Raw genomic sequence first — 25,898 nt, 5'->3', positions numbered from 1 at the left:
AGCATTTAATTGTTGGATTTAAACAAGCCTGTAGTCCATCAGAAATCCATGAAACAAAACAAAATAAAACATGTACTCAGCTATAATTAATCTGTCACATGTAGTGTTGCAGCCCTCTTTATGGTAATGTAAGGCACACATTTACGCACGGCCTGTTTACTCAATTAATGCCTGTCAGTCTTGGGAAAATGGACACTTGCAAGATTGTTTCTTCCCCTGTCCGTCCTCCTCCACGAGCAGAATAAAGCCTATTTCCACAATCTGCTGTGTTTTGATCTCTATGATCTCTCTCGCAGATCATCCGGGTTAGTGAGCCGGCCTCTCTGTGACCTCTCGCTGTCACCCTGCATTACAGGACGCAAAGCATGTTAGCCAATTAGGCCTCGCTCGAAAAACGTGTCAGGGGAAAAGGCGTTATAATCACGAAAAGTTCTCTCCTCGTGAGGTAAAATCAAGATTTGATATCAGATTATTAATATTTTATAAACTGCATTCATCACAGCAATCCACCCAAAAATAAGACTAAACTTATACTCTCTTGATCAACAATTATTTTATTAAGTTATCTTTACTGGGTTTTTTTTTTTTTCTTTTACTGAAACACATTTTCACTAAAGCGCGCATGCTCAACAGGTTCACCTGTTTACAAGGTAAGTATTAAAAACACCAAGCAAATGAATATGAAATTCGAAGAGACAGAGCAGATCGTTTTTAAATAGGCAAATAAACATTATTTATAAAACTTTGAAAGTAAAGTAAAAATATCACAGTTCTTTTTTCAACATGAAATACCCACAGAGAACAGCAGGTTAGGCGCTCGGATGCCTTCATCGCCCCCCATTTTTTATTTTAATGTTTCTTCTTTTTTTTCCTTTTTTTTTTTTTTTACTTTTCATCTCGGGGGGCGTTGGTTTATTAGTCCGTCAAACATGTTTCGTCCATATTAAGTTCAGTTATCCACACGTGGGTAAAACGCAACAAAAAACAAACAAAAAAAATGTAGGCCTAAAAGGATAAGGACGGGCAGTCCGCCGCAGATCACAGATCCCCTCATGTTTGGCACCCGTCAGAGATCAGTTTGTGTGTGTGTTTTTTATAACTCAACGCAGGCACTATGACTTGTTTTATTAGATTGTCTTTCAGTCGGATCCCCCTTTTTAAAATTCGTCACCCTCGATCTGCCCGTCAGATGTCACATTCACTGTCGCTGGAGGTGATGGAGATGGCCGAGGCGGCTGCTTTGCTGGACAGACTGGCCTCCGGACTGGACGAGTTCCCCAGGCGGTCCACGGTGCCGTCCTCGTCCGCCAGGGAGCGAACCGAGCCGCCGGACAGGACCTGCTGCTGGAGCCTGGGCAGAAGACATGGGGAGACGGGGACAACATGGCATGAAAGACGGCTCCTGCGCAGGACGTTTATTATCCCCAATATAATCCTTTTTTATCATAAAAACAATTTGGAGAAATATTTACGAGGAAAATGATAATTTTTCCACCGATGTTCTTGAACTGAGGGTGATTTTATTTTTCATTTGTTTTTGTCGAAAGAAATCCCGAGTGAAACAAATGATATCCGAGTAGCTTGGTGCTTGTTTTTTGTTTTTTTTCCATATTCACTTTTATAAAACACAAAATATGAAATCAAATAACGCAAAAACTGCCATTTTTGCGGTTTTCATGCTTGAAAATATCCCTTATTGAACAAACAGCACTATAAAGGTGGATTTTATTGGATATTTACAATATAGCAATAAGATAATTTCAGGAGAGAGCTCACTAATTACTGTCTAGTTCATGCCACCCATTATTAATACCTATTGGAAAATTATGGGCTGTTTTATTTGTATTAAACATGACCAAAACAGCAGTGACCTCGACCCACACACTAATAATAGGCCTCTCAGATATAATTGGAAATTGCAGCATATTATCAACATTTAAAATAGTAGATTATTATCATTATAGGCGCAGTGGGGTGCACTAACAATCAAACAAGCATTAAATAAAATGTAAATGTGGTATACTCCTAATGTTAGCCTACATGTTGCCATTTCTCCAGAGCTTTGTTTTCACATTAATAAAAAATTACAGAGGAAATTATACGAAAGCCTTGTTATTTTTTCCTCCATTTTCTGCCTTCCACCCCTCTTAAAATATGACACAAAGACACCGGGAGCTGCATTTATTACAAAAGAAAAGATTTTAGGATTACAGTCTGATTCTGAATCTAATATCCAGAGAAATTATGTCAGAATTGAACCTCCACCCAGCCTGGGTTACGGCCTGTTTTGTTATTAAACGGAATGATTATTAGATAGCATCATGCAGGGAGTGTTTCCTCTTTACTATGAACAGTTAAAGTGTTTATATTGCCGCTATCATGACCAGAAACCATCCGAGAGAAGCATGTAGCTCACCTGTTCTTCGCAGCCGCTGCTCTGTCTCTTTGTCTGCGATTTTTGAACCAGTTTCCTACTTGTGTGGGTGTAAGTCCTGTAGCCTGTGCAAGCTCCCTCTTTTTACTGGGATTCGGGTAGGGATCCTGCAAATACCATTCTCGTAACAAGTGCCGGGTTCTCTCCTTGAAGCAGTGGGTTTTCTGCTCTCCATCCCAAATGGTTCTGGGTAGGGGGAACTTCTTCCGCACCCTGTATTTGTCCACCGGCCCCAGCGGGCGTCCCCGCAGCTTCTCAGCCTCCTGGTAGTGCGCTTCGAGCCACAGCGCCTGCAGCTTCGTGTGCGACTCTTTGGTGAACTTGTGGTTCTCCAGGATGTGGTAAAGTTCACGGAAATTGCCGGTGTGGAAGGCGACGACGGCCCGGGCCCTCAGCACCGACTCGTTCTTGTTGAGGACCTCGCAGGCCGCTGGCGCGACGGGCAGCGACCAGAGGAAGCGGCCGAGGCGCTCGACGTCCCCGCTCTCCTCCAGAGTCTCGCAGACCCCGGCGACCTGCTGGGGGCTGAAATTCAAGATGGGCAGCTGAAACATGGAGGCTTCTCCTGTGTTTCCCTCTCCCCCTCCTTTCTCCTCTCTCTCTCTCCTCCGCGTCGAATCCTCCGCGTCTTCTTTCCGCGCGCCAAGGCAGTCCGAGGCACCCAAAAAACGAGGCAATCCCAAAGTTACCGCACCAATCGTCTGACCAGCCGTGAAAAACGCAAACACCAAACGCCGCGGAGGAGGAACGATGCTGCGTGGGGGGCCGGCTACCGCATCCTCGGGCTTGGCAAACTTGGCAGGCAAAGGGCTGAAGGTGCAAGAAAATTAAAGCCGGAGCCACGATGTATTTTTCAAGGTAGGCTGCGATTGGAAGTACGAAAGAATTAAAGCCGGAGCCGAGATGTATTTTTTTTAAAGGGGGAGAAAAAGACAGTCAAGCCCCCTCCGATGATTTCCTATTGGACTTGGCAGATTGGCTGCCCGGTTGCCATGGATGCACGTCAATCACTGTCAAGATCGTCCAATCAGGCGGAAAGGAGAGCTCAGCACCTCCCTTTTCAAAAATAATATAAACATTTTGACCTTTTTGCTTCGCGTCTTCAAACGTTTCGCTGCCCCGCCGTGCTTTCCAAACACCCAGCGCCTTTGTGCGGCGCACGCTGCTAAAGAAAGACTCTTCAGTCTATATAGTGAAGTGCCAAAGCAGCCAAACACGCTCAGCTCAGTCTCCCTTTAGAGCTCTTGAAACGGGCTTTACACAGCAAAATGACACCCTACCCTGTCCCGCCCTGGGGGGGGAATCAGGAAATATTATAAGAACATTTAAACAACATTATATTGAGACTCATACTGTGTGAAGTATGGCTCAGTAATGGTGTTATTTTCCATAGTGACCTCACTTATGATAGGGATTTTAATCTATAGGCTTATCATCTTCCATAAACACACATGTCTCTATCAAATCTAATGTATTCCGTCATTTTATAAATACAATTAGAGCTCGTTATAAATCCACAAACATTATACGGTTAATAATATTCCAGTACTGAATTGTAGGAATCACTCAAAAAGGGTCAATGTGGCCTTTATTTCAACAGGGACTGTGAATTTGCAGCCAACTCAGTCTCGCAACCTTGAACAGAGTAACTCGAGGCTTCCCGCATTTTTCAACCTGACAAAAGTGATAATTTATTAAACATAATAAATTATATCAGAGCCTAAGTTATGACGATGCATGCTCTTTTTATGTGTGACACGAATAAATGCTCTTTTCGAAAACAAAGGCTAATTGATTGCTGTTATATTGGCAGTTGTGCAGACTGTGTGTGTGTGTGTGTGTGTGTGTGTGTGTGTGTGTGTGTGTGTGTGTGTGTGTGTGTGTGCAGGCTTGCAGCTCAGCACAGTAGCTTTATATATCTGCCTCTTTTTTTAATTTTATTTACAGTATGGTTGCATTAGTGCCGACAGCCTCAGCGCGGGGAGGCTGCCTCCAGACTGTGATGGCTGTAAAAATAGCAGGAGAGAAAACGTTAGGCTATATTTGTGTACATAGGATTATCATGGCCCTGCCAGGCTACTCGGCTTTAGTATCAGACACACTCCGTTTTGTGCACGGGCTGATTTAGTAAATAAGAGGGCGGATAGATAGCGCAGATGGTTTGAAGTGTCGGGTCAGATTATTTCATGGCTGGATACAGTAGTAAAGTTCATTCTGACGGAAAAGCCTGATATTATTTTCACAGATACCCCCCCACACACACACACACCCGCCACCCCTCCTCCCTCCCTCTCTCTCTCTCTCTCTCTCTCTCCCCCTGCTCTGTCTCTCTGTCTCTCTCTCTCCCCGTGCACGCGCACGCACGCACGCGCCACACACTCGAGCTGAATCCCCTTCGGGCTCTTTTTGCATGAATTACAGACTCTTGATGCGGGGTTATGAAATGCCTTCTGCACAGGAAGCTGCTCATTCTCTTGCTGGTTTACTGGAGAGCGCGTCATCTTTAAAGATTAACAAAGAAAAAAAAATCTTAATAATAAAGAATTTGCATGTGATGTCCTTTTTATGTCATGTTGTTTTGTTTGTCAGAAATAGGCCAGACAAATAACTTAGTGAAATTGCAAATTTACGCATTGAGCATATTCCGTCTATCGCCATCCATTCACCCATATTATTACACCAACCGGTAAATATTGGTAAATAAAAGATAAGACCTCCACCAGATGCAGCAGCGGAAGTAAACTGCGAGGGCGACTGACAAGGTGGTGCTCTGAAATATTTAGCCTCCTGTAAATATTTCATCCCTGCAGGCTGCTCGCCCCCAACCTAAATTTACAAGGACTGCAATGCTTTTTTCTAGGAGGCGCGCATCAATAAAATATAGTTGAGTTTTGGATCTCTTAAACGGAAGGCTGGAAATAACAATTGTAGACGATGCTTTGTAAGCAACACGTCTAGGTTATAGGCACTGCTAAAACATTCATAGGATGGGAAAAAAAGAAGGTCTGGAGACATTTTTTTTCCCCTCATAGTGAATTCGTGTTTTATTATCACTGCGCCAATAAAGCGGTGGATATCTTATTTTTGCAACTTGATATTTAAATTCCTTGCATGCCTGCTGCCTTCCACAAATGTCTTCTGTGTTTAATGTCTGTAACCTTCCATATGAAATGGTAAATATTATATGCCATCTTATATATAGGCATACTCTGAGTCAGCCGAAGTGGTATAAGCTCTACTGTATCCCACCGAGTCCAGGCCTATGTCACTGTGTCAGGAGATACTAGGCCTCCTGACACCAATATCTCCGCACATTCAGCACAGCAACACAGTGGATCTCATTCAAACACGTCTGTTTGTTTCTTCTTTTGTCTGTTTGTTTGTTTCATGGATCCCACAGCAGCCAGCTCCCCCCCTTTCAGACAAAACAGAATTTGACGCTGTTGAAGGTTTCTATATCAAACCTGTTGATTTTTTAAATGGCTGTTGTCTCGTTTTTTTTGTTGTTTTTTTTTTCATTTCAACAAAGATTCCCACAGTTATTTTGACAATAAGTTGAAAGCATGTTTCTAATAAAATAAAAAACCCAGAGGGCTGTGTCTGGAGATCAGGAGAGGAAGAGTCCAAAGCAAAGTAGTGAGGGTGGACAAAATAACAGGAACACCAGCCAACAAAATCAACCAAGCACTATATCTCTGATATAGTTTAACCAAAAATTGACCACAACAACCAGTATTTGTTGCAGGGTTATTGCACTAAATTGCATTTAAGTTTATATTAGAGCCCGACCGATGTATGGTTTGGTTAATATTATCGGCAGATATTGGCCTTCTCTTCAAAACGATTTATAATGAAGAAAAAGATGCTTGGGATCATTTATAATTATTCAATTCCCAGTAAGTTTATTGTTTCGGGGCCCTGGTGTCATTTTAGACAATAAAGATTATTGTTAAACTGTATAACATCCTACCTTGATATCATATCTTTGCAAAATGGCTGACATAGCGATAACGTAATTTTTTTACTCCCTGATATCGGCATCAGCCCCAAAATTCAAGTATCTGCCAGGCTCTAGTCTCTATTGCAGGCTTTTCTGTTATTTTGTGTTGATATGTCAGATTGGAGAATAATGGTTTTTTAAATTTAATAATTTAAAAGCATAATATTACCAAGTCTTTAAAGTGTTTAGAAAAGTGGATATTTTCAATGCCAAATATTATCGTGATATGACTGAAAGCAGCTCATAAAGGGACCTGTAGTAAGAGAGAATGTTTTGTGAGCTGCTGTTTCAATGATGAAGAATCAACTTTAAGCCTCAAAAATATCAATTAGATTTCAAATAAGGGTAAGATAGCGTTGCATTCCTTTTTATAAACCACACCTAGGTTATTTTACTGCAACCGTAATACTATGAGGAATATTGAACGCTCACTCATTTCATGGACACAACCTGCAGCTTATGAAGCTACAGCTACGCAGGTCCTTCACCGCATTGACCAGTTTGAGAAGATTATTGCCAAACGACGAGAAGCTTGATACCCATTCAGTGATCACAGGGACGACAAGGTGAAGAGGGGACCGATACAGCAAAGAGGTGTGGTGCACCCTGCTGCAACCCACTGCTCAGTTTCCTTCAAATTTACAATAAGAGAAGATTTACTTTGCGTCATCATTAGCATGCAGCTGGGTCGTAGCTTGCCCTGGGCAGAGGGAGGGAAGGAGTGGGGAATAGTTACATGTGAACAGGCTGGAAATGACCCAGATTCCCTGGGATCACTGGAGCAGACGAGACGCTACAAGAGCCTGTCACCAACAGCCATCCTGCCACTACCCCGTACAAACCCACAGCACCTTTCTCTCTCCATCTGCCCTCCTGCTCCTCCTTATAGCTACTCATCAGCCAACAGAGATGCAAACATGCATACAGGCACGCCTAGAGTGCTCACACCAAAACATCACTGGTAAATGTCAATCTGAATCTGAAACTATCAATATCCCCTCAACATGCTCAGTTGCTGCAAACATCCTCTGATCTGTCTGTGTAAACAACAACCTGTTTAAAGCACTTTAACAGCTCCCAGTGAATCCATGCAGTGATGTAAAGTGCCACACAATGCTAATGTATGCTGTTAGTTGCCTGGGGCAGGCAGGCAAAGCTGGAGGATGCAACTACAACTGTGTTTGTTCACAGGCTGCCTGCTTGACTTCTGTGTTTTTGTTGACTTCTCCCTGCATGACAGACTGTTTTAACTTAGAGTCAGCTGTCCCAGCAGCAGGATTAACTTTCCAATTAAGATATCATGTCAGCAACACTCCCCGTAACCCCTGGATTACCCGGATGTATTTAAAGGCCAAGCTCATGCAGTGGGACTTAAAGAGAAGTCACTTCGCTCATACGTTGCCTCATGGCCCCTCGGTGACAGGAGGGTTATGCCAAAGCTCTCTGAGAGTCGTGTTTTCAGACCCATTTGCCCTCGGGGCAGCACTAGCTCTCGACGCTGCGTTTAATCTGCGGATTTGTGGTAACAGAGAAGACTTCTTATCCACTGACCCATTGGCCCCCAGTGTACGTAATCCATTGCCGTTCAGTCACACAGCCCTGCTGACATGGATAGAGGCGAGCCAATACACTACAGTGTGGGGGGCGCACACACACACGTGCAGCCCTGCCCTGACACACATACTCCTCCCCCCAAGCTTTTGTTTCACACGGCATATACTACACCACTACTGTTATTATAACCGGTGTACGTGATATTTGACCTTATGTCCACTCAGCCAATTCACACTAGCAGGATAAAGAGAATATATAAGTCCACAATGCTCATCTCCAAACTGAGATTGACAGCAGCAATGAATATTTGTGTCCAGCAGGTCTGAATGCTGCTATGAAGAGAGTAATTTTATGAACTGGGCAGTGAATCATGTAGTGAGGCCATACACAAGCGGGATTGCCATTACATCTTGGTCAAAGAGATTTTCTGTTGTGCAAATCTCTGCAGTGATCATACATATTACGACAGGCTTTATCAGGCTGTGAATGCGATTTCAATGAATCTCGCTATTATCAGAGGCATAAAAGTGAAATCCTATATATAAGGTTTTGCAGAATCCACGTTTTGGTCTTCCATGCAGGTCGCAAATGAAACTGAGAAAACTACGCTCGGCTCTCGCAAAGACACACAATATAGCAAGAGTGAACCATGAATCCTTGGCAAAAAGCCATTAGGAATACCTTGAAACCTACCCTTTTTTTTTCTTCTTCTCCTTTTTGTAAACACATTTACGGAGCATGTTATAGAGTGCATGCAATTATTACATCTATTCCACTCTTGAATGCAGTCAATTTCAAGCTAGATAAAGGGCTAAATGAAACTAGAGAGAGTGCATGTTGCACACCGCTCCAGCTATATATTACCTGTGCTTATGAGTGTTTGTGTAAGAGGCAGAGTAAGAGCGATAAGAAATTGCAAATTAACAAATCCATGCATCACCTATAGCACTTGCACAACAAAGTGATTGTTTGTGCGAGGCAGCATTTCGCTGTTGGAGCTAAAATACCAACCTGGTAATTATGAACAGTAAATCCTCTATTGGATATTAAATCCACGGTCACGTAAAGCACGCTTGAGACTGAAATTGAACACAGCAGTAAGTGATTTTCCACGTACAAAACATACATGAAATTGGGATCCAGTGGTGTGCTTTTCTTTTCAGTCGCTGCATTGTTTTCAGTCACCTTGAACCATGGACCATGAATGGCTGTAAACTGTGCAAATCAGTGTATTTTAACGTCTGACACAATGGTCCAGTACAGTACTGTATGAGAAAATATTTTACAAATAATAATAGTAAAAAAAACCTTTTCACTGACAAACTGTCCAAACAGGTGGGTTGATTGAATGCTTGGTCTTGAGACCTTCCTCTGCAGTCACCCACACACTATCTCCATCTTCCTTTTTCTATTTTATTCACTAACAAACACACTTAACAATACATCAGGAGTGCAATAGAAAAGCATAAGCGCAGAGTGTCTCAAAGGTCCCAATCTTCAAGTCTTTTATGATACCAGCGCATTGAAAGTTGCGGACTGAGTTTGCAACACCATTATTGTGAACATAAAGAACAAGCCTCTATGAATAGTTTCCCAATTACTCTGCCTGGGTGTGACCACAGCAAAGCAGCTTTGTTTTTGTCTTCTGGTGTCTTGACTCTGTCTGAAAAGCCTCCTCAATGTCTCATCTCTTCATTGTTCCTCTCTGGTGGGGACAGTGGTCACCCGTAGAGCATTTCAGGCAGCAGTAAAGCACCTTCTCCGAAAAAATACAAAAAAAAATAATAAAAAGTCCTGTCCATGTCAGAGGATCTTGACGACACCCAAAGGTGACAGGAGTCAAAACTCATCACAGTCAGAAGGTCCTCTGGCGCCAGGAAGCTACATGATGCGTGAGCCAGGGCACAGGTCAGAACGCCGCAGCCATGCTGCCTGGGCCTCACCTCCACTTCACATTGTCTAAGAGCCTCCTCGCCTCCTAGTCACCACACACACACACACACACACACACACACACACACAGATGACTGTCAATAAATGTCTCTTCTAGCAACAGACTTTGCTCTTTTGTCTGCACTATCGCAGCTTTTTCAACAGTGACCTTTACACATAGTCTTTTTAGGATGTGTGATTTAATGTGTTGTATGTGAGTACAAAAGAAGCTTGTATGAAGAAAAAAACAGCTACACATACTTCTTTCTTCTACGTATATGGCACGCTCAATTAATTTCATGTATTTATTTTTATATGTATTCCCCTAATGGCTACCCATGCATGTTCAGGCAAATTGACAGAGATGAGAAAAAATAAAAAACAGAAGCCTGAACTGTGTCCATTAGCTTGCGGGGATGATTCATACCGAGCCCCTCATAGCGCAGTGACTTCACCCTGAGCTCAGAATTACTTTATAGTAAATGGTACACTCATCACTGCATTACACTCTCCTATACTGCAAGGATCAAAAAGACTCCTTTAAGTTCATTAGTTTCCATAAAACACAATTGTTTCCTCGACCAAGTGTTTTATTACTGCCAAATGCCAAGAGCAGCAATCTGTGTGCTACAGCGCGGCTCAGTGAGAAGAGCCTCCTCGTACAATGCAGCACAATTACATTCAGTGTCAAATGAAAATTGAGATGTTTTCGTTGGTTAAGGTGGTTGTTTTCTAATCGAGGAGCTTGAGCATTTTTATCCATTAATGCAGTTTAAAATAAAAAGATGCAATAATAATGAGCCTTATCTGCATCACGGTGAAAACTGCTTACAGATTTGACTGAAATTGCAGATCTGACATTAATTTCCATCTGATCAAAATTTTAATGTAATTATCTGCCTTCTAATTGCAATGGAGCACCAACTCAGACTCTGGGAGTTGTTTCCACAAATGGCGGGGATATCTTGGATTTACAGACTCAAAGTCTGTCAGCTGTGCTTTATTGATGGCTTATGTCAAATGCCATTCTGACAGAGCTCATTAGGATGAAGGGAGTCGTCTAGGTAGAGGCAGGAGAAGGCAGAGCTGGCGAGCTGCCTGATCACTGTGTGCACAAAGCTCACCACTGTACCTAGAGGGTGATGCCTCTGACAGGAGTTAGCTGACAGGGCTATCTGAGTGTGTGTGTGTGTGTGTGTGTGTGTGTGTGTGTGTGTGTGTGTGTGTGTGTGTGTGTGTGTGTGTGTGTGTGTGTGTGTGTGTGTGTGTGCACGTTCGCAATACACAGAGAGGGGTGAGGGAGGCTGATGGGAGCACAGGGAGAGAAAGTATATGTGTATGTGTCCATGTCATTGCTTGAGTTACCCGGTGTCACTGAGCAGGTCCCTGCTTGATGCCACGACTTCAAACACAACTGACAGGCTGAGAGTCATCTCGCTTTCGCCACTCACACATACTCAAATATTTATCCGTGCGCAGCCCTCTCAGTGTACTGTGTGGCATCAGCAGTCTTGTGCTACAAGGACAAGGCCCTGTGGAGACTTCAGAGACCTTGAGAAGATGAGTCAAATTTTTCCCTCACTGGTCGGTGCGCTTTTCTGTCGCACAATAAATGTAACAACCTATTTTAAAAAGGACACAAAAAGGACAGAAAGATTGGTATGTTTCCCATATAGGAAAAATACATTTTACACATCTTCATTCAGCGATTACTCTCTGATAGCCAGCAGCCAGGGTCTAATACCACACTAAACAGCTGAATCCATATCTGCTATGGCCAGCGGCACTGCTGATGAGCTCAGACTGTTATGTGACATCTTAATATACTGATTAAAAATGCATGTTTGGAGGGTAAGCAGAGGGGTGCTCTGGGTGCTCCTGCCAGGGAAGATTAAATCACTCTACTTAACAGACATGCTGGGGATTCAGGTCAATGTAAATGAGCAAGCTATAAGGAAATAAAGTCAGTAGTGGATTTTCTAAAGAGGCAAAAAATAATATCACAGGAAAGATGAGGATATGATCAATAAAAGTCCTGGCTGTGAGTGTGTAGAGGCCAGCTGTGGAGATGGTGATTTGGCAGTGATAATTCAGATGCTGAATCCAGGCAAAGCAGAGTTTTATGCAATTACCATTTCATTTTCAATCGTTCCAAGAAGACAGATCCATATTAAAATCAGCTATGAAAAGGTTGGATTGAGTAATTAAAGGTAGATAAAAGTATCAAAAAAACCAAACACACCTGCTGTGCAACTGTTAAAGAATGTGATACGAGTTTGTTTACGGTCTCATCAGCATTCAGTTACATTAAAGTCCTGCCAAATAGATTGGCACGCTGCAGCACATCAGCACTGACAGCAGCAGGATTGAAGCTGAGCCAGTAAAAACCTGAGACGGTGTTAATGGAAGTCGTATGGAGCCCAGCCAAGGAGATGTGGCTGATAATCCAATCGGCTAAAACACACACATCCATATAGGCTTTGAGCTGAGCTAATCAATTGCTGTTGCTCTTTCTTTGCCACACACACACACACACGTTCACACACAGGTGGACACACACAAACTGACAAAAATTGACAGTTAAGCGTTATCGACATTCATTTAATGCACACACACCTGTGCACGAATTTAAAATCTTTGCAAACAAACTTTAAGCTGCTGCTGTAACTGTCCAAGTTGAACGACACATGTACGTTCTTGTAAAATAAATGTAAATATATATATGTATATATATATATATATATATATATATATATATATATATATATATATATATATATATATATGTATATATATACACATAGAGATATATATAAAATCAAGAGAATAAACAATTATAATGTTTTATTTAGTTATCTAAAAACTGATATGCCCAGTGAGTATAATTGCGCAAGTCTCTTAATTTTTAAATATTTCACAAGTTAGTAGTAATGCTGACACATTTTATTGTTGTCTAATTTGTTCATAAATATCATGAACTAAATAAAACTGAATTTAGTAAATGGCTGTGACTGTCGTCCCTTAATGTTAAAATGGAACATGTCTAATAAACCTTTGATGTAATGAAACTGATCATCTCAATAAACTGATCTGAAAAAATAATATTATAATGACTGTACGGCCGTAAGTGTCTTCGTTACTCATATCAAAAACAACATATCTCATCTTCTCAGGAAAGCTCACGCTCTCTGCTTCTGTCTCTTATGGAAGCTATATCAAGGGGGGTTTTATACTATCAAATGTGAAGCCTATATCCTGTTCCAGACAATTTGTTGGCCTACAACATATAAAAGGAGCTATTGTATAGAGTATCTTCCTTCTTTTTGTATCTCAGTGGGTTCCTGACAGTTTTTAGCATCACCATTTACAATCTTCCAAATGCTTTTAGAAACACTGACTGTCATGGCCTTGTGCTGAATAATACAGCTTTAGAGAGAGCAGGGGAATTTTCCTCAGGGCACAGGTGTGCCCTGATAGTCTCATAAGCCTCCGGCAGCACAAAGAAAGAAAGATGCTTTCTTGGTGAAAAGGAATAGGGAAGCACGAGGTGGAGAAACAGATCAACAATGGCTTTTTCATTTGGGTGTATTTGGTTTTGACCTTCAGATGGAGCTTCAAATAAATGCGACACCGTGGGGGAAATCAAAAATCCCGATGGCCCTGAATCTCTACACCCTACGCTGGCATAGAATGAATATGTGATGTTCAGAGGTGAATAGGGGGGGGAAAAAGTCTATTTCTGAAAGTGCAATACATTTTCAGGCACACGGAGACACGAAGTGTGCGGGTAATGCCTCTCCACAATTGGCAGCACCAGCAGCCATAGTTGATGCTTTTTATTTTGAATACTCTCGACAACAGAAGTGCTGCACACATATATGAAAATCACAAATACATTATGCACTTGACTGTGACTACTGACAGCTTTGTCACCTAAACCTAATTGTAAACATACTTGGTTCAACCTTTTGGATTATGTATCTACTAGAAAAAATACCCCACCACTTTTAGACAGTTTATAGAAATATGGGCTGCAATTTACCATTATTTTCATTGTTTTTTTGTTTTTTTGATTAATTGGGTAGTTGTTTGGTCTATTAAATGTTAGAAAATGGTTAAAAATGTCGATCAATGACGTCCTCAAATATCTTTTTTCTTGTCCACAGTCCATAGATATTCTGTTTACTGTCAAAGAGGAGCAAAGAAAAACAGAAAACCTTCATATTTAAGAAGCTGGAATCAGAGATTTTTTACTTTTCTTTTTTATTTAAGTTACTCAAACCGATTAATCAATTATCAAAACAGTTTGTGATTAATTTATTAGTTGTTAACTGATCCATTAATCTTTGCAGCTCTAAGAGAAATGTGTATGGAAATTAGAGCCAAGAAACAAAACTTAAAGAAACTGTTTCCACCTTACTCTTTACTTCTGTCTGCAGATGGTCCCCTGAAAGCGGGAGGCTGAGATGCTTGACATGCAGTTACGGGGGTTGACAAGGTAAGTGGTCGGACTGCTAAGTCAGGCAGTCAGGAGATGGACAACACACTTATCGAATGAGGGGAGAGCCGATGGAAGTGTTTGCTCAGGGAAATTCAATGAGTCTGTCAGAAAAATCTAAATATCCCTCCTCATATACTGACTCTAATTATTGACTGAATCTTGATTGGGATGAAGAGGTGAGAATATCTCGGATTACACTTGAAAATATCAGTTTTTCAAACGGCAGATCTCCTGCACAGCAATGCCTGCAGGGAGGTAGGGCCTCAGAGAAATCCTGCCTGTCCTTGTGTGTCACTTAGCAGCCCTAGGAATAGGCTTTTTTTTTTTTTGCTGATAGCGCAAAATGTCTCCATGAGGCTAATGCTTTATGTCAGATTGTATACTAACTAACGCATTAGAAAGAGGGAATCCACCTTTACTTTCCCCATAAAAGCATTTTTCTTTTCCCACAACACTTAGCAGAAGTAAGGTTTTTAAGTATCGACGCAGTTGAAAAGCTGATGACTAGGTTCTTAGTAGGTGCTAGAGGTGTGCTGCAGAATCCACCATGATTCGCCCTGTTTTGTCTATTTTCTCTTCATTTTATTATCCACACTTCAGAAACGAGGAGAGCTAGACAAGTGAATTGATGGGAGGGTGGAGCAGGGAGGGGAAGGGAGGTGGAGGTGGAAGGAAAAAAACAAAATATAAAAAGGAAAACAGACAAGGAGTGCCAAGCTCTGAAAACTGGCATGCTGCAGTTGTATGTCAGTCACCTAGCAACAAGTCCTCCCCATCACTTACCCCCCGCTTCCCCGTCTCCCGCTGCGCTCTCTAATTCAACAAATCTGCTCAGAATGTATGGCTGCTCTTCTAACAAAACGCATTCTGCGCTGGGGGCTAAGGATGTGGGCCTCCGCTGAACACGCCACTCAGCTGCCCATTGACCACCGGGGCCTTTCTCTGCACACACTAAGGAGAGAGGGACAAAGACCCTGAAAGCAGGGGCAGCTCCACAGAGAAAACATTTGCTTGTAATTGTGTTTGACTGCATAATGAAAATGATGTTCTTTTTTAATTTGGGCTTGTTAAGGCCACACTATTTTCCTCTGGTCACCTGATTATTGTAAAGAAGCAACCCCTCACTTGCCCTATGGGGCACAGAGGGGGGAAATATTGAAAATGGTCCAAAGTGGACCTCCCCACTCTTTACTTTAACCCCTCTTGTGTTTCAAGTGTTCTCTGGCAAAAACATAAATATGTAGACCCTGTTCATTACAGGATGGGAGTGTATGCTAGAATGAGTTTTTCTTTTCCCCCCTCCGAGAAAGGATAATGACAGTGTGGTGCACACACACACGCACACGCACACACATACACAAATGGGAGTGCTGCCATGCTTGCCCCGAGTTGTGAAGCGCTGAGACGGTTAGCATTCCTGGTGCTACTTCAGTGAAACAGACCATTAGTGGGAGCATCGGGCTAGCACCCAAAAGAGTGCCTCAATGGACACATTCACATCCAGTGATTATTTGCACTTTTTAGCCCCCCAATTTCCTGTTTTATTAACGTGTGTTTTCCACATTCATCTGGCTCTCCCTTTTTTCTCCTCGCTGCTCTCCTGTGGCAAAGGTGAGGAACATTCAGGTGAACTTCGAAGCCGGGAAAAGAGATAATTTAAACAACTCCGAGCTGAAGTCCAATTGGTTTAATTGCTGTGTGAGAGGGTTGCACTATGCCAAACAGCCTACCAGTACCGTTCTTTGATACTTTTAATGTCATGTTACACATGATTTATGCCAGAAGCTGACGTGTCTTCGAATCCCTCTTGGTATCCTCTCACCCTCCCTATGGATGTCCATTCAGTGATTTAATTGGTTTAAGTCAGTCCCATTTTTCCAGGCGTCTCTTGGAGACCCCTTGATAAAGCGAGAGTCTGCTCAGTGGTCACAGGTGAGGAGAAACAGAGTTGACCTCTGCTCACTGATATACAAGTGTATTCTTTAGGTGTGTGTCTCGGAGGACTGGATGGAGGGTCGGCTCATGTCACCCTGACGGTGAACCGTGGCTTTCCCTACAAACAGCAACACCTTTATCTGCAGGTGCAATGGCATGAGTCATTTATGATCCTGACTCATGGTATTGCTCACAGGATTTATAGAATTATATGGGTTGTGGGGACGCCCGCCAGCATGAAGCATAAAATCTACTATCTGTGTATATTCAATTTTATATTGCAAGAGCATTCTAATACAACGCTCCTGCATTAAATCCTAACTTCATGCATGTTATTACTGTATGTGAACAGTTTTAGAGAGGTGTTGAATCAACTTATGGTTGATTTGGAGGTTGCAAATTTGCAATACAACCTCCAAAATGATCATAGAGTTGAATCATTTTTCTAAAAAAGTTTCAACATTATTTCCTTCATGTAGAACAGGATTTATTGCAGAGCTGTTATATGATAGTGCATACATTTTAGCTTGGACCTAATGGACATTTACAGATAAAATCAACAAATGGGAGTCTCTATTTTTAGCTACTCTCGTAAACTAAATACCTGACAACGAGCAGTCCTGCTCAAGGATTTACCACATTACCCCACACTGTTTTTTTTTCTTTTATCTACATGACATATTAAAACTCCCTTGACAGAAAAAGCAGCAGAATACTGATTGAAAAGTCAGAAGATCAGAATATGTTGTCATGTCACTATAAATGCGTATTGATTTGTCAACTGAGTGAAAATGTATCAGCAACGAGTTTAATTTTCACAATTTTGCAATTGAATAACTTTGGGTTTTGGACTGATGGTCGGACAAAACAAGCAATTTGAAGTAGTCACCTTGGGCTCCTGGTGATTAGAATGGTTTTTCACTATTGTATGACTTTTTCCACACTAAATAATTAATGTGTCGATAAAGGAAAATAATTGTGGATGAATCAACAATGAAAATAAATGGTGATTTGGACAAAGGGGGTTTCACACACCATGATGAGATAACGGTCTTCCTCTAAGTGTTAGAACTGTGAAATTAAATGCAAATCTTCTCTGCGTTATTGGGACTTAGCAGGTGTAGAGAGGAAGGGTTGGATAGTCTGAGGGGTCAGACGGGACTGACTTAAGTTGAAGGATCCTGTCAGACTGGAGTGGCTAGAGGGCCTGCAGTAACACCCCCACCTCCTCCTCTTCCTCCCACTATAGATTAACAAGTTTCAGCACCGCATTGACAAGACCTTGTTGCATTTGTGTGTTTTTTTTTAAGTGTCAACAAGTGAGCGTGTCTGTCTGTGTGGGTATTTTCAGGACTTTCATCATAAGGACCCCAACTTTGACACCAATTAAAGAGATTATGTCTTAAGATGAGAGGAAAACTATAGCCGTGCGTTACTGCGGTGATTGCTTTTGACAAGGTCACAGGGTACCGTGCAACAGTGCACGACCTCGGCAGGAAGCTGCTGATTTTACTGGGATGAAAGCAAACAGAAAGAAAATAATCACTTTACACTGACACCGAGACACATCACAAAAATATTTTCATATAAACTTTCAGTCCTGAGTCAGTCAATAAAAAGTGATTATTCAAAGTCAGCTATAATAAACTTTGTCATGCAGACATGCAGCTTACATTAAGTCAGCATCATGAGATGAAAACTGAAATATAATTTGCATGACACCTGTTATAATGGCAAGTACCTTTACAGCAGGTTGTTTTTGTATTTAATGATTTCCTCTTTAATGTATTGGAGTGAGGTTAATTAACAATTCTGAGTGATTTCAGTTGATTCAGAGTGATTAAATAAAAATTAAATGTGTTTTAATTGGATGACATCATTTACACAAAAAGCTTTATTGCAATCTTAAAATACAGCGCAGGAAGCCTAAAGGATATGAACAATTTAATATAACTGGAAAATGAGAATAATAAACTTGAACTAAATCTGGCTTATGCCATTAACAAGCCATGGTAAACCTTTTTATTATCCTTGCATCCTATTTATTGCCTATTAACACCTGGTAGATCAGGATGTTTGGATATGATGCAGAAACACACACCGGCGTGTCAGCACACGTTCAATTAAATCAAAATTAAATCCAACGAAATATAAAGAGAAGGTGAAGGATATTTTTTAAAAAGGCCTATTTGACAGTGAACAGTGAAGTGCGCACTCACGGCGACATTTTGTTGGCCTTTGTCGCTGCGTTGTTTTAAAAACGAGTGAATGAATTGGGCCAGCTGCTTTTCAACTGTCTCCTATTTTATTCTCGAGAAGTACCCATGTTAAAATGAGTTAATACGTCTTCAAAAAAAAAACAACAACAACAACATAACACTGACATGTCATTACAACACGATAACGCAATTTAAGACGCCTGTTTCATGCACTTTAAGCACTTTAAAACAGGCCTAGCAGGAGCTAAAGTCGTAGCATTCGCACGAAATTAGACGACAACGTCGAGAAGATAGCTGATGTGCTACGTGCTAACTGTACAGCCGGATCATTTTGGGCGCTGCTCTGTAAGTTTTTGAAAGTTGTTCTGGTGTCCTACCTTGATGTGGAGGGCAGGTTCATCCTGACTCAGTTTTGTGGAGGAAACTCTGCGGCCTCCTCCTCCTCCTCCTCCTCCTGCTCTCACTCCCCCTATTTCTCTGTATTTTCCTCCCTTTTTTGGCGTGTTTTCACGTTAATTGGCAGCAGTTGAACTGTGAGCCGTAAATCAAGAAGTGCGGAGTGTATTAATGAGTCGGACCACCCAGGAAAACTATTTTCTCTGCACTTTCTTAGCAGACAATGTGAGGATACTCGAGTCTGCCATGCTCTGAAAACCATGAATGAACATTCACAAGAGCAGTGCTCCCCTGCTGCCACATTTCCAGCAGGCTAAAGGCTGCTACAAGTACTGATTAAAGTATTTCATAAAAAAGGTGAAGTATTCTGGACAAAAACACACATCATTTTATTGGACGAAGTTAGAGTCCTTAGAGGAGGTTTATTTTGCTGAGTGCGGAGCGTGAAGTCAGGACAGATAAAGTTACAATTTGAGGTTTAGTTTATTGGCAGAAAATCGAAATAAGTGGCAACTTAAATGAACAAATAATTATTAATCAAAACTGGCCTTGGAATCCATAAAAGGCTCCATTTGTCTGTTAAAGCGCGGATGCTTTTTGACTAAATAACTTTCTCTGTTCTAATAACATTTTGCATTTTATTTGGCCAGTACAAACCTTTTTTTCCTATACAAATTTTGGTAAATAAAAAGGAAAATATAGCAGAAAAGTCACCTTACTGGCTATAGGTCAGGCTGATCAAAATGCTTCATGATAAACCCAGTAAAAAAAAAAAAGAAAGAAAGAAAAAAAGAAAAAAAGAAAGAAAGAAAGAAAGAAAGAAATTTCCCTCTGCAAGTCCTTTAAAAACCTGCAAAAAATTCTTGCTCTAAATATATGTTTTTTTTTCTCAAGAGCAGATCCTCAGCACTGAAAGTAGTGCTTAATTGTCTTCCATTATGAAACCCCACAAAGCTAGACCAATGGCTAGTAAAATACCAAGGTTAATCTTGATTAAATGTCTTTCCAGGGTACAAAAAGCATATTTTACATAAAACATCCTTCAAGGGGGATTGAAGCATGATGTTGGGAGGGAAGAAATATATAAAATATTGCTGATGGCAAGGCCAAGCATCCCAAATCTCAAATGAAAGGTATCAAAGAGATTAAAGAAAAACCATTACAAATCAGCATACCACTAATACAGATTCATCTGCCTTTCACATTATCTACCTCTCCAATTCAAGTCACACCGTGGCAAGCCAAAGCAGCAACTTTAATCTCTCCTCAAAGCACATTTAAGATTTCACATGAATGTTTTTCATGTTCAGTATATGCAGTACTTTTAACACTTTCTGCTTTCGTGGCCACCATGCATTGTAAAAGACAAGTTTTGTATCCCTTAAGAAGCAGCCTACAATGGGCTAAGTGCTGTTAAAAAAAAGAGTCAAACATTGTTCTGCATCTGTAGATTTCTTGCATGAAAACAAGCTGAGAAGGTGACTTGTACGAAGGTTAACTGAAACTGACTCTCATTCGTACGCTTTGCTGATTGTCAAATCTCAATATTTATTGAGGAGCAAACATGTGCATAATTCAGCTGTAGAAATGCTTCTGCACAGACAGCTGTATCAAGGCTTCCCTTTCTGCTTTCCTCTTGCTGAGCGACCAAATCCTAGTGCAGGCTGAATACCCCTTGCCAGCGACTTTTGTTCTCTCACACTTACCCCACACACTCCAAATGTAACATCCTTCTGCAGAGAGAGAAAAAAATATTTCCTCTCACACCTGTTGATGAATTGTGTTTGTGTATAAGGCTCAGACAGGGCAATAACACGTGTGTCTTTATACAAGTGAGGCATGGTCCCAAAATAGTCGTTTCCTCGCATGGATAGTGGTGAATGAGGAAAACCCTTTCAGCCAAGAAGCCTGTGGCCAAATTAGAGTGATAGTCATTGACAAACAGAAAATAATTCCCTGTTAAGTCAGAAGATGCCTCAATGACTACTACTGCTGCGGAGGGAGAAAGGGGCTGTTTGTGCTGGGTGGCGAGAGGCTGAATGGTGCCAAATTCTTGCCAACACAGGCCACCCCACATGAACCCATGGAGTTTTATCATACAGAGGACCAAAACAGGAAGTCATGCTTCCTTTAACAGGTTCAAAACCACATTCAAACCCTACATTTTATATTTATTTCCAGAGCCATTTGTTATAATTTATTGTAAATTCTGGCAGAATCTTGTGTCAAAATCACAATCAAAGTTTTGTGGTATTGCTCTTTGAAATTGAAAAGCACACTGAAATTTCGCAACTTTTCCTCAGCACTTTTTGTCTGATTTCTGTCCGTTAAATCGAGAAAACTGTATTCAATATGAAATTTATCAAATGCTGACAAATGAAACATTCTTTTTAAACTTTCACTGCCTTGGAGACCAGATTTCAAAACTGTAATAAAAATAATTCCCTGTTTGCAAAACAGCTCATCTGCCTGACATGTGTTGGATTCAGCTGTAAACAGGTAAAAAAACAAACAAAAAAAAACAGGTTTCTTCCTCTTATGTTCTGTTAGAGCTATTTGTCTGTTGTCTTTAATTATCGTTTTGCTAATAACAAGTGCTATTTTTTTTTTAAAATCCTAATGTTTATTTAGATTAGAGTTGGATAGTAATTTCTTTTGCCAGTTATTTGTTTGAATTAATTATTTCCTTGTTCAGCATATTTAGTTTTCTCTAGTTAGTATTTTGTTTTGTTTTTGTGTTTATATGGGAATTTGGGTAACACTGTGGGCACCTTGGGTTACATAGGTAGAAGGGCAGGTACGGGACCATGATGCACCTGGGCGGGCCTGTGGTGCTTTAACAGAGCAGGAGAGGCTTGCAGGATTCCTTTGTTCCATGAAAACCAAAGAAACTTCAAATGGACAATGAACTTGTTTTTTAACTTATATCTGCGTACATTACCAGCCGATGTTGCAGCAGTGGCCCATTGAGTTCAGATTTAAATTACTAATGAATTAGAGAATTTTGCAGTAGAATACATCCCAAAAATTGAAAAGATATAAAAAATATTTTCCCTCAACAGTGTGTTTAAATGTTAAATTGGATGAATGTCTTGTCCAACATGGGAGCTGTGCTCAAATAAGTCACATGTCACGGAAATCTAAGAAACCTAATTAATCTGATACATTGAGATTCTTATTGGCCTAGACCTCTCCAATGTCATGAGAGTATGACATGTAAGGACAAAAGTACATTGCATACTAAATGAAAATGACTTCTACAACCTTCCTTTCTTCATGATACTGCTGCCAATTCCATATAAGTTTTGTTACAAGGCTGAGAAAGTTCAGTGGCAACCACGCTCTGACCTTCACTTTCATATACATTCTATCCTCTGAGAACTAAATAGATGAAAATATATTAAACTTATAATGAGCTCAACAAATGAAGAGAACTTTTCATTTCCTTGTATAAAGGGATTGAATAAAGAAAAAGGCTGACCCTTTTTAAATTTTCATTATATGTTAAGAAAAATTGGGATATATGACACATGTGACTTGCAGTATCGCTATGAAAAACAAGAAAAGACAGAAAAAAGGTGTCCTTGTGTGATATATCTCAGCTGAGAGTATATATGTTGGTACAATGTGTAATGTTCTTGAATTAGAAACCAATTTATCTCACTGATATGCAGCATCATTTCTTTAAGGCTGACATTTTATGTCACCTTCACTTTGAATTGTACACAGTGAAAACATGCATGTAAATTAATTCAGAAAACTGCTGCTCAGTTCCTGACCTTTATTCACTCTTGCATCCTGCTTAATTTGGTGTATGCAACTGGAAGTGTGTTATAAGAGAATACGTGTATTTGTGTTAAGTAGGAAGAGATATATAGTGGTGGGTAATGACAGAGACAAGGACACTGAAGGCACTTAAAACTCTTAGATGATGAGAGGTCACCTCACCTGAATTCACTCTTGACCTAACACACACAGAGTTGTAAATGCTTTCACATGATACAACGTACAATAGAGTGACTGTGTTCAAGGTTTTATTGGTGAGCACACATTTCAGACAGAACAATGTTGGAGACGTTCCTACCAACCCCTCAGAGTGCAAACATGGCCTGGAAATATACAGTACAGTACAGTTTCAGTACAGTGTTGACTTTTGGACTCGTAAGTGCTGATCCACAGGCTGTGTTGGTTCAATATTCTGTGGTCGTTAAAATAAAAACACCTGGCACCTGTTAACCTGGGAGATTCAGCCTAAGAATCAGCAACTTAGCTCAGCACCATTGTTAATTTACCACAGACTATTTAGTGAAGAGTCGTGGGATGGACCGAGGAACCTAAAAAAGAAGAAAGGGTCATTACATCTCTCAAACACACAAATAACACACTAAAACCCAATGTATCTATGTCGTATGACTTCTGATGAAAGAATGCCTCCAGAAAATGAAAGAATACACGTCAGAGAGTAGGTTAACCACTGATTTTCTTTTTCAAATCATTGACAGGGCTGATAATATTGTGACCAAACAGGGCCGGTCTGACCAAATATCACTGATGAGACTGCAATTACACTGCGAACAGGGGCCTTGATGCCAAAATCGAGGCGTGAACAACATGCCTATAAAAATCAATGGTTAACCTACTCTCTGAAGTGTGTTCTTTAATTTTCTGGAGACATTTCTTAATCAGAAGTCACACGACATAGATATGTTGGGTTTTAGTGTGTTTCTCCATGCAGCTGGCACCAAGTAAGATTCAGTGACGTATTGAGCCTTCCTTCTTTTTTAGATTCCTTGGGATGGACCAGGAAAAACTGAGGAGCCGACCCACTTGGCTCCGCATACTGGCAGCGTAATGCCTGTTAACACATAACATGATTGCATAATGTTAAAATGGCCTCATCCTGACGTCAAAAATTCATACACACTGAGACCAAATACACTGTTAGAGAGGAAAGATGTTTTTTCTATGAAAAGTCACACCAAACTTGGTTCCTTTGAAGTAGAATGTACTGATTCTGGTGAAGGGATAGAAATTTACACAGACCAAAGTGACTAAATATTTGTCAGAGGAAGATCTGATCTGATCAGAAACAAAGACAACTTGTCATGAAGCGCAAAATAACAACAAAGCATTTAGCTAAAAACAGACGAGTCTTCTATTACGTAACTGCGAGTGGTGCCCGGCTGTTGAGACACCTTGAGAAAGTGAGGTTTTCTATTTGTACTGTACTTATTTGAGTATTTTAACCCTATTAAATCTTTTGTGGTTTATTTTAAGTTTGAACAATGATAAGAATTGTCACAGAAATGAGTTGCTAAAATTTTAAATGTTAAATAAGACAAGCCCATCAGAATATGGAATAAACCAGATGCAGTGTTCAGTCTTCTCATGTAGGGCAATCTTCCACGGCAGGTGTTGTCTCCCTAATTCTAGCAGCCCATTATAATAATGCTGTCTTCCAATATCCTTTTAGTTGCGTTTCACAGGTTTGTGTTGCTCAACTGCTTCATTCGAGCCGTAGGCCTCTGCACTGTCCTCTCAACTTTTTTTTTTACCCCATCTAATTTCACAATCTTTAACTTTTTAATTTCGCAGGAGACGTATGACAGCCAAAAATGACATCTTACCTAAACTCATCTTTAATGTATTCATCCAATCAGGCAGTAAGTTAATGCTGGAACCACAGAACTTGAAATAGAGACTGGAGCTGCAACGAGTAATTGATTAGGTGTCTAACTGAAAACTAATCAATTTAATTAAGTTTTAAGGAAAAAAGGTCAAAATTTCCACATGATTCCATCTTGCTAAATGTGAATATTTTCTGGTTTATTTACTCCTCTCTGACAGTAAACTGAATATCTTTGGGTTATGGACAAAACAAGACGCTCAAGGCTTTCGGAAACACTTTTATAACAGCCCAGTCTCCAGGATAAAATGATAGCAGTTGACGTTTCTGCAAACCAAATCAAATTTGTATGTTTGTGTAATAGGCTATGAACCAGACTGACATCTCTACAAAACGTGTCATATCACATTCACATTATATGTTTATTAACTGGCTTTCATCTCAGGGGGTGGAGGTGACGCTGGTGGAGTCCCAGACATCAAGGCTGCAAAACCAGTGACTGCAGTTGGAGTTTCGGGCCATCTGCATGGTTGTGGTGACAAAACTGGTTGTTTTGAAAGAGAACTAAGGACATCTCCAGCTGTGTTTGTGGCGACCAAAACACATATTTTAAGCCAAAACATGATGTTTTTCCTAACCCTAACCAAGTGGTTTTTGAGCCTGGACCTCACCAGACCATAAGCACAGCATTGTGACAAGAGAAAATGAAAACTGAACCGAACGAAGCAAAGCTGCAACATAAAGACACAGTTTTAACATATTTTTTGTTTTGTGTGTTCTGCCAACATTTACTTTGGCAGTTGGATTGTTTATAGACCAAACAACAAATCAATTAATTGAGAAATTGACAATTGTTACTTGCAGCCCATATGGAGACTGAAAACAAATGACTTAGAAAATGGTCTGAAGGAGCCTTTCTGATGTGTTGCTGTTCTATAAACATTTAAAGAACATTACACTGCTGTGATTGAATTGTCGGCTCTTCTCCAATCAATTTCCCCCTAAATAATAATTTAACATTTGCATGATGAAATCAAATTACCTCAGAGGGTAAATTCCCATCCCCACACAAGTATTTAAATTAGTATTCAAGCCACTGTTTGGACTGATGTTATGTAATGGCCCAGACAGATGTAAATAAGTTCTCAAAATGGGTAAAAAATATATGGAGAATGACTAGTTGGGGAGATCAGATGCGTAAGTGTATGATTCAATAAATGATGAAGACAGAGTAGATAATTATGGCAATGGACAAATATGAGGCAACAAATGCTTGCTTGACATCCTCTGATTAGTTCTTG

General features: G+C 40.6%; 1 protein-coding gene across 2 annotated transcripts; it reads right to left on the bottom strand.

Moving 5' to 3' along the window:
* Positions 1-1,011: 1,011 nt before the first annotated feature.
* Positions 1,012-18,992, bottom strand: LOC141010897 (homeobox protein SIX6). 2 transcript variants are annotated; one of them, XM_073484051.1, is made up of 2 exons: positions 2,417-2,988; positions 1,012-1,351 (listed from the first exon to the last, which is right to left on the bottom strand). In XM_073484051.1, exons 1-2 carry the CDS (start codon positions 2,986-2,988, stop codon positions 1,186-1,188), a joined length of 738 nt encoding a protein of 245 aa, XP_073340152.1. In that variant the 3' UTR covers positions 1,012-1,185. The 2 variants fall into 2 exon arrangements, 1 of the variants encoding a protein (XP_073340152.1); XR_012180207.1 differs by lacking the exon at positions 2,417-2,988 and adding an exon at positions 18,953-18,992 and having other exon boundaries at positions 1,264-1,351.
* Positions 18,993-25,898: the final 6,906 nt, after the last annotated feature.

The sequence above is a fragment of the Pagrus major genome, chromosome 16, assembly GCF_040436345.1.
Source record: "Pagrus major chromosome 16, Pma_NU_1.0".
NCBI lineage: Eukaryota > Metazoa > Chordata > Actinopteri > Spariformes > Sparidae > Pagrus > Pagrus major.
This window is presented reverse-complemented; position numbering and strand designations above follow the sequence as displayed.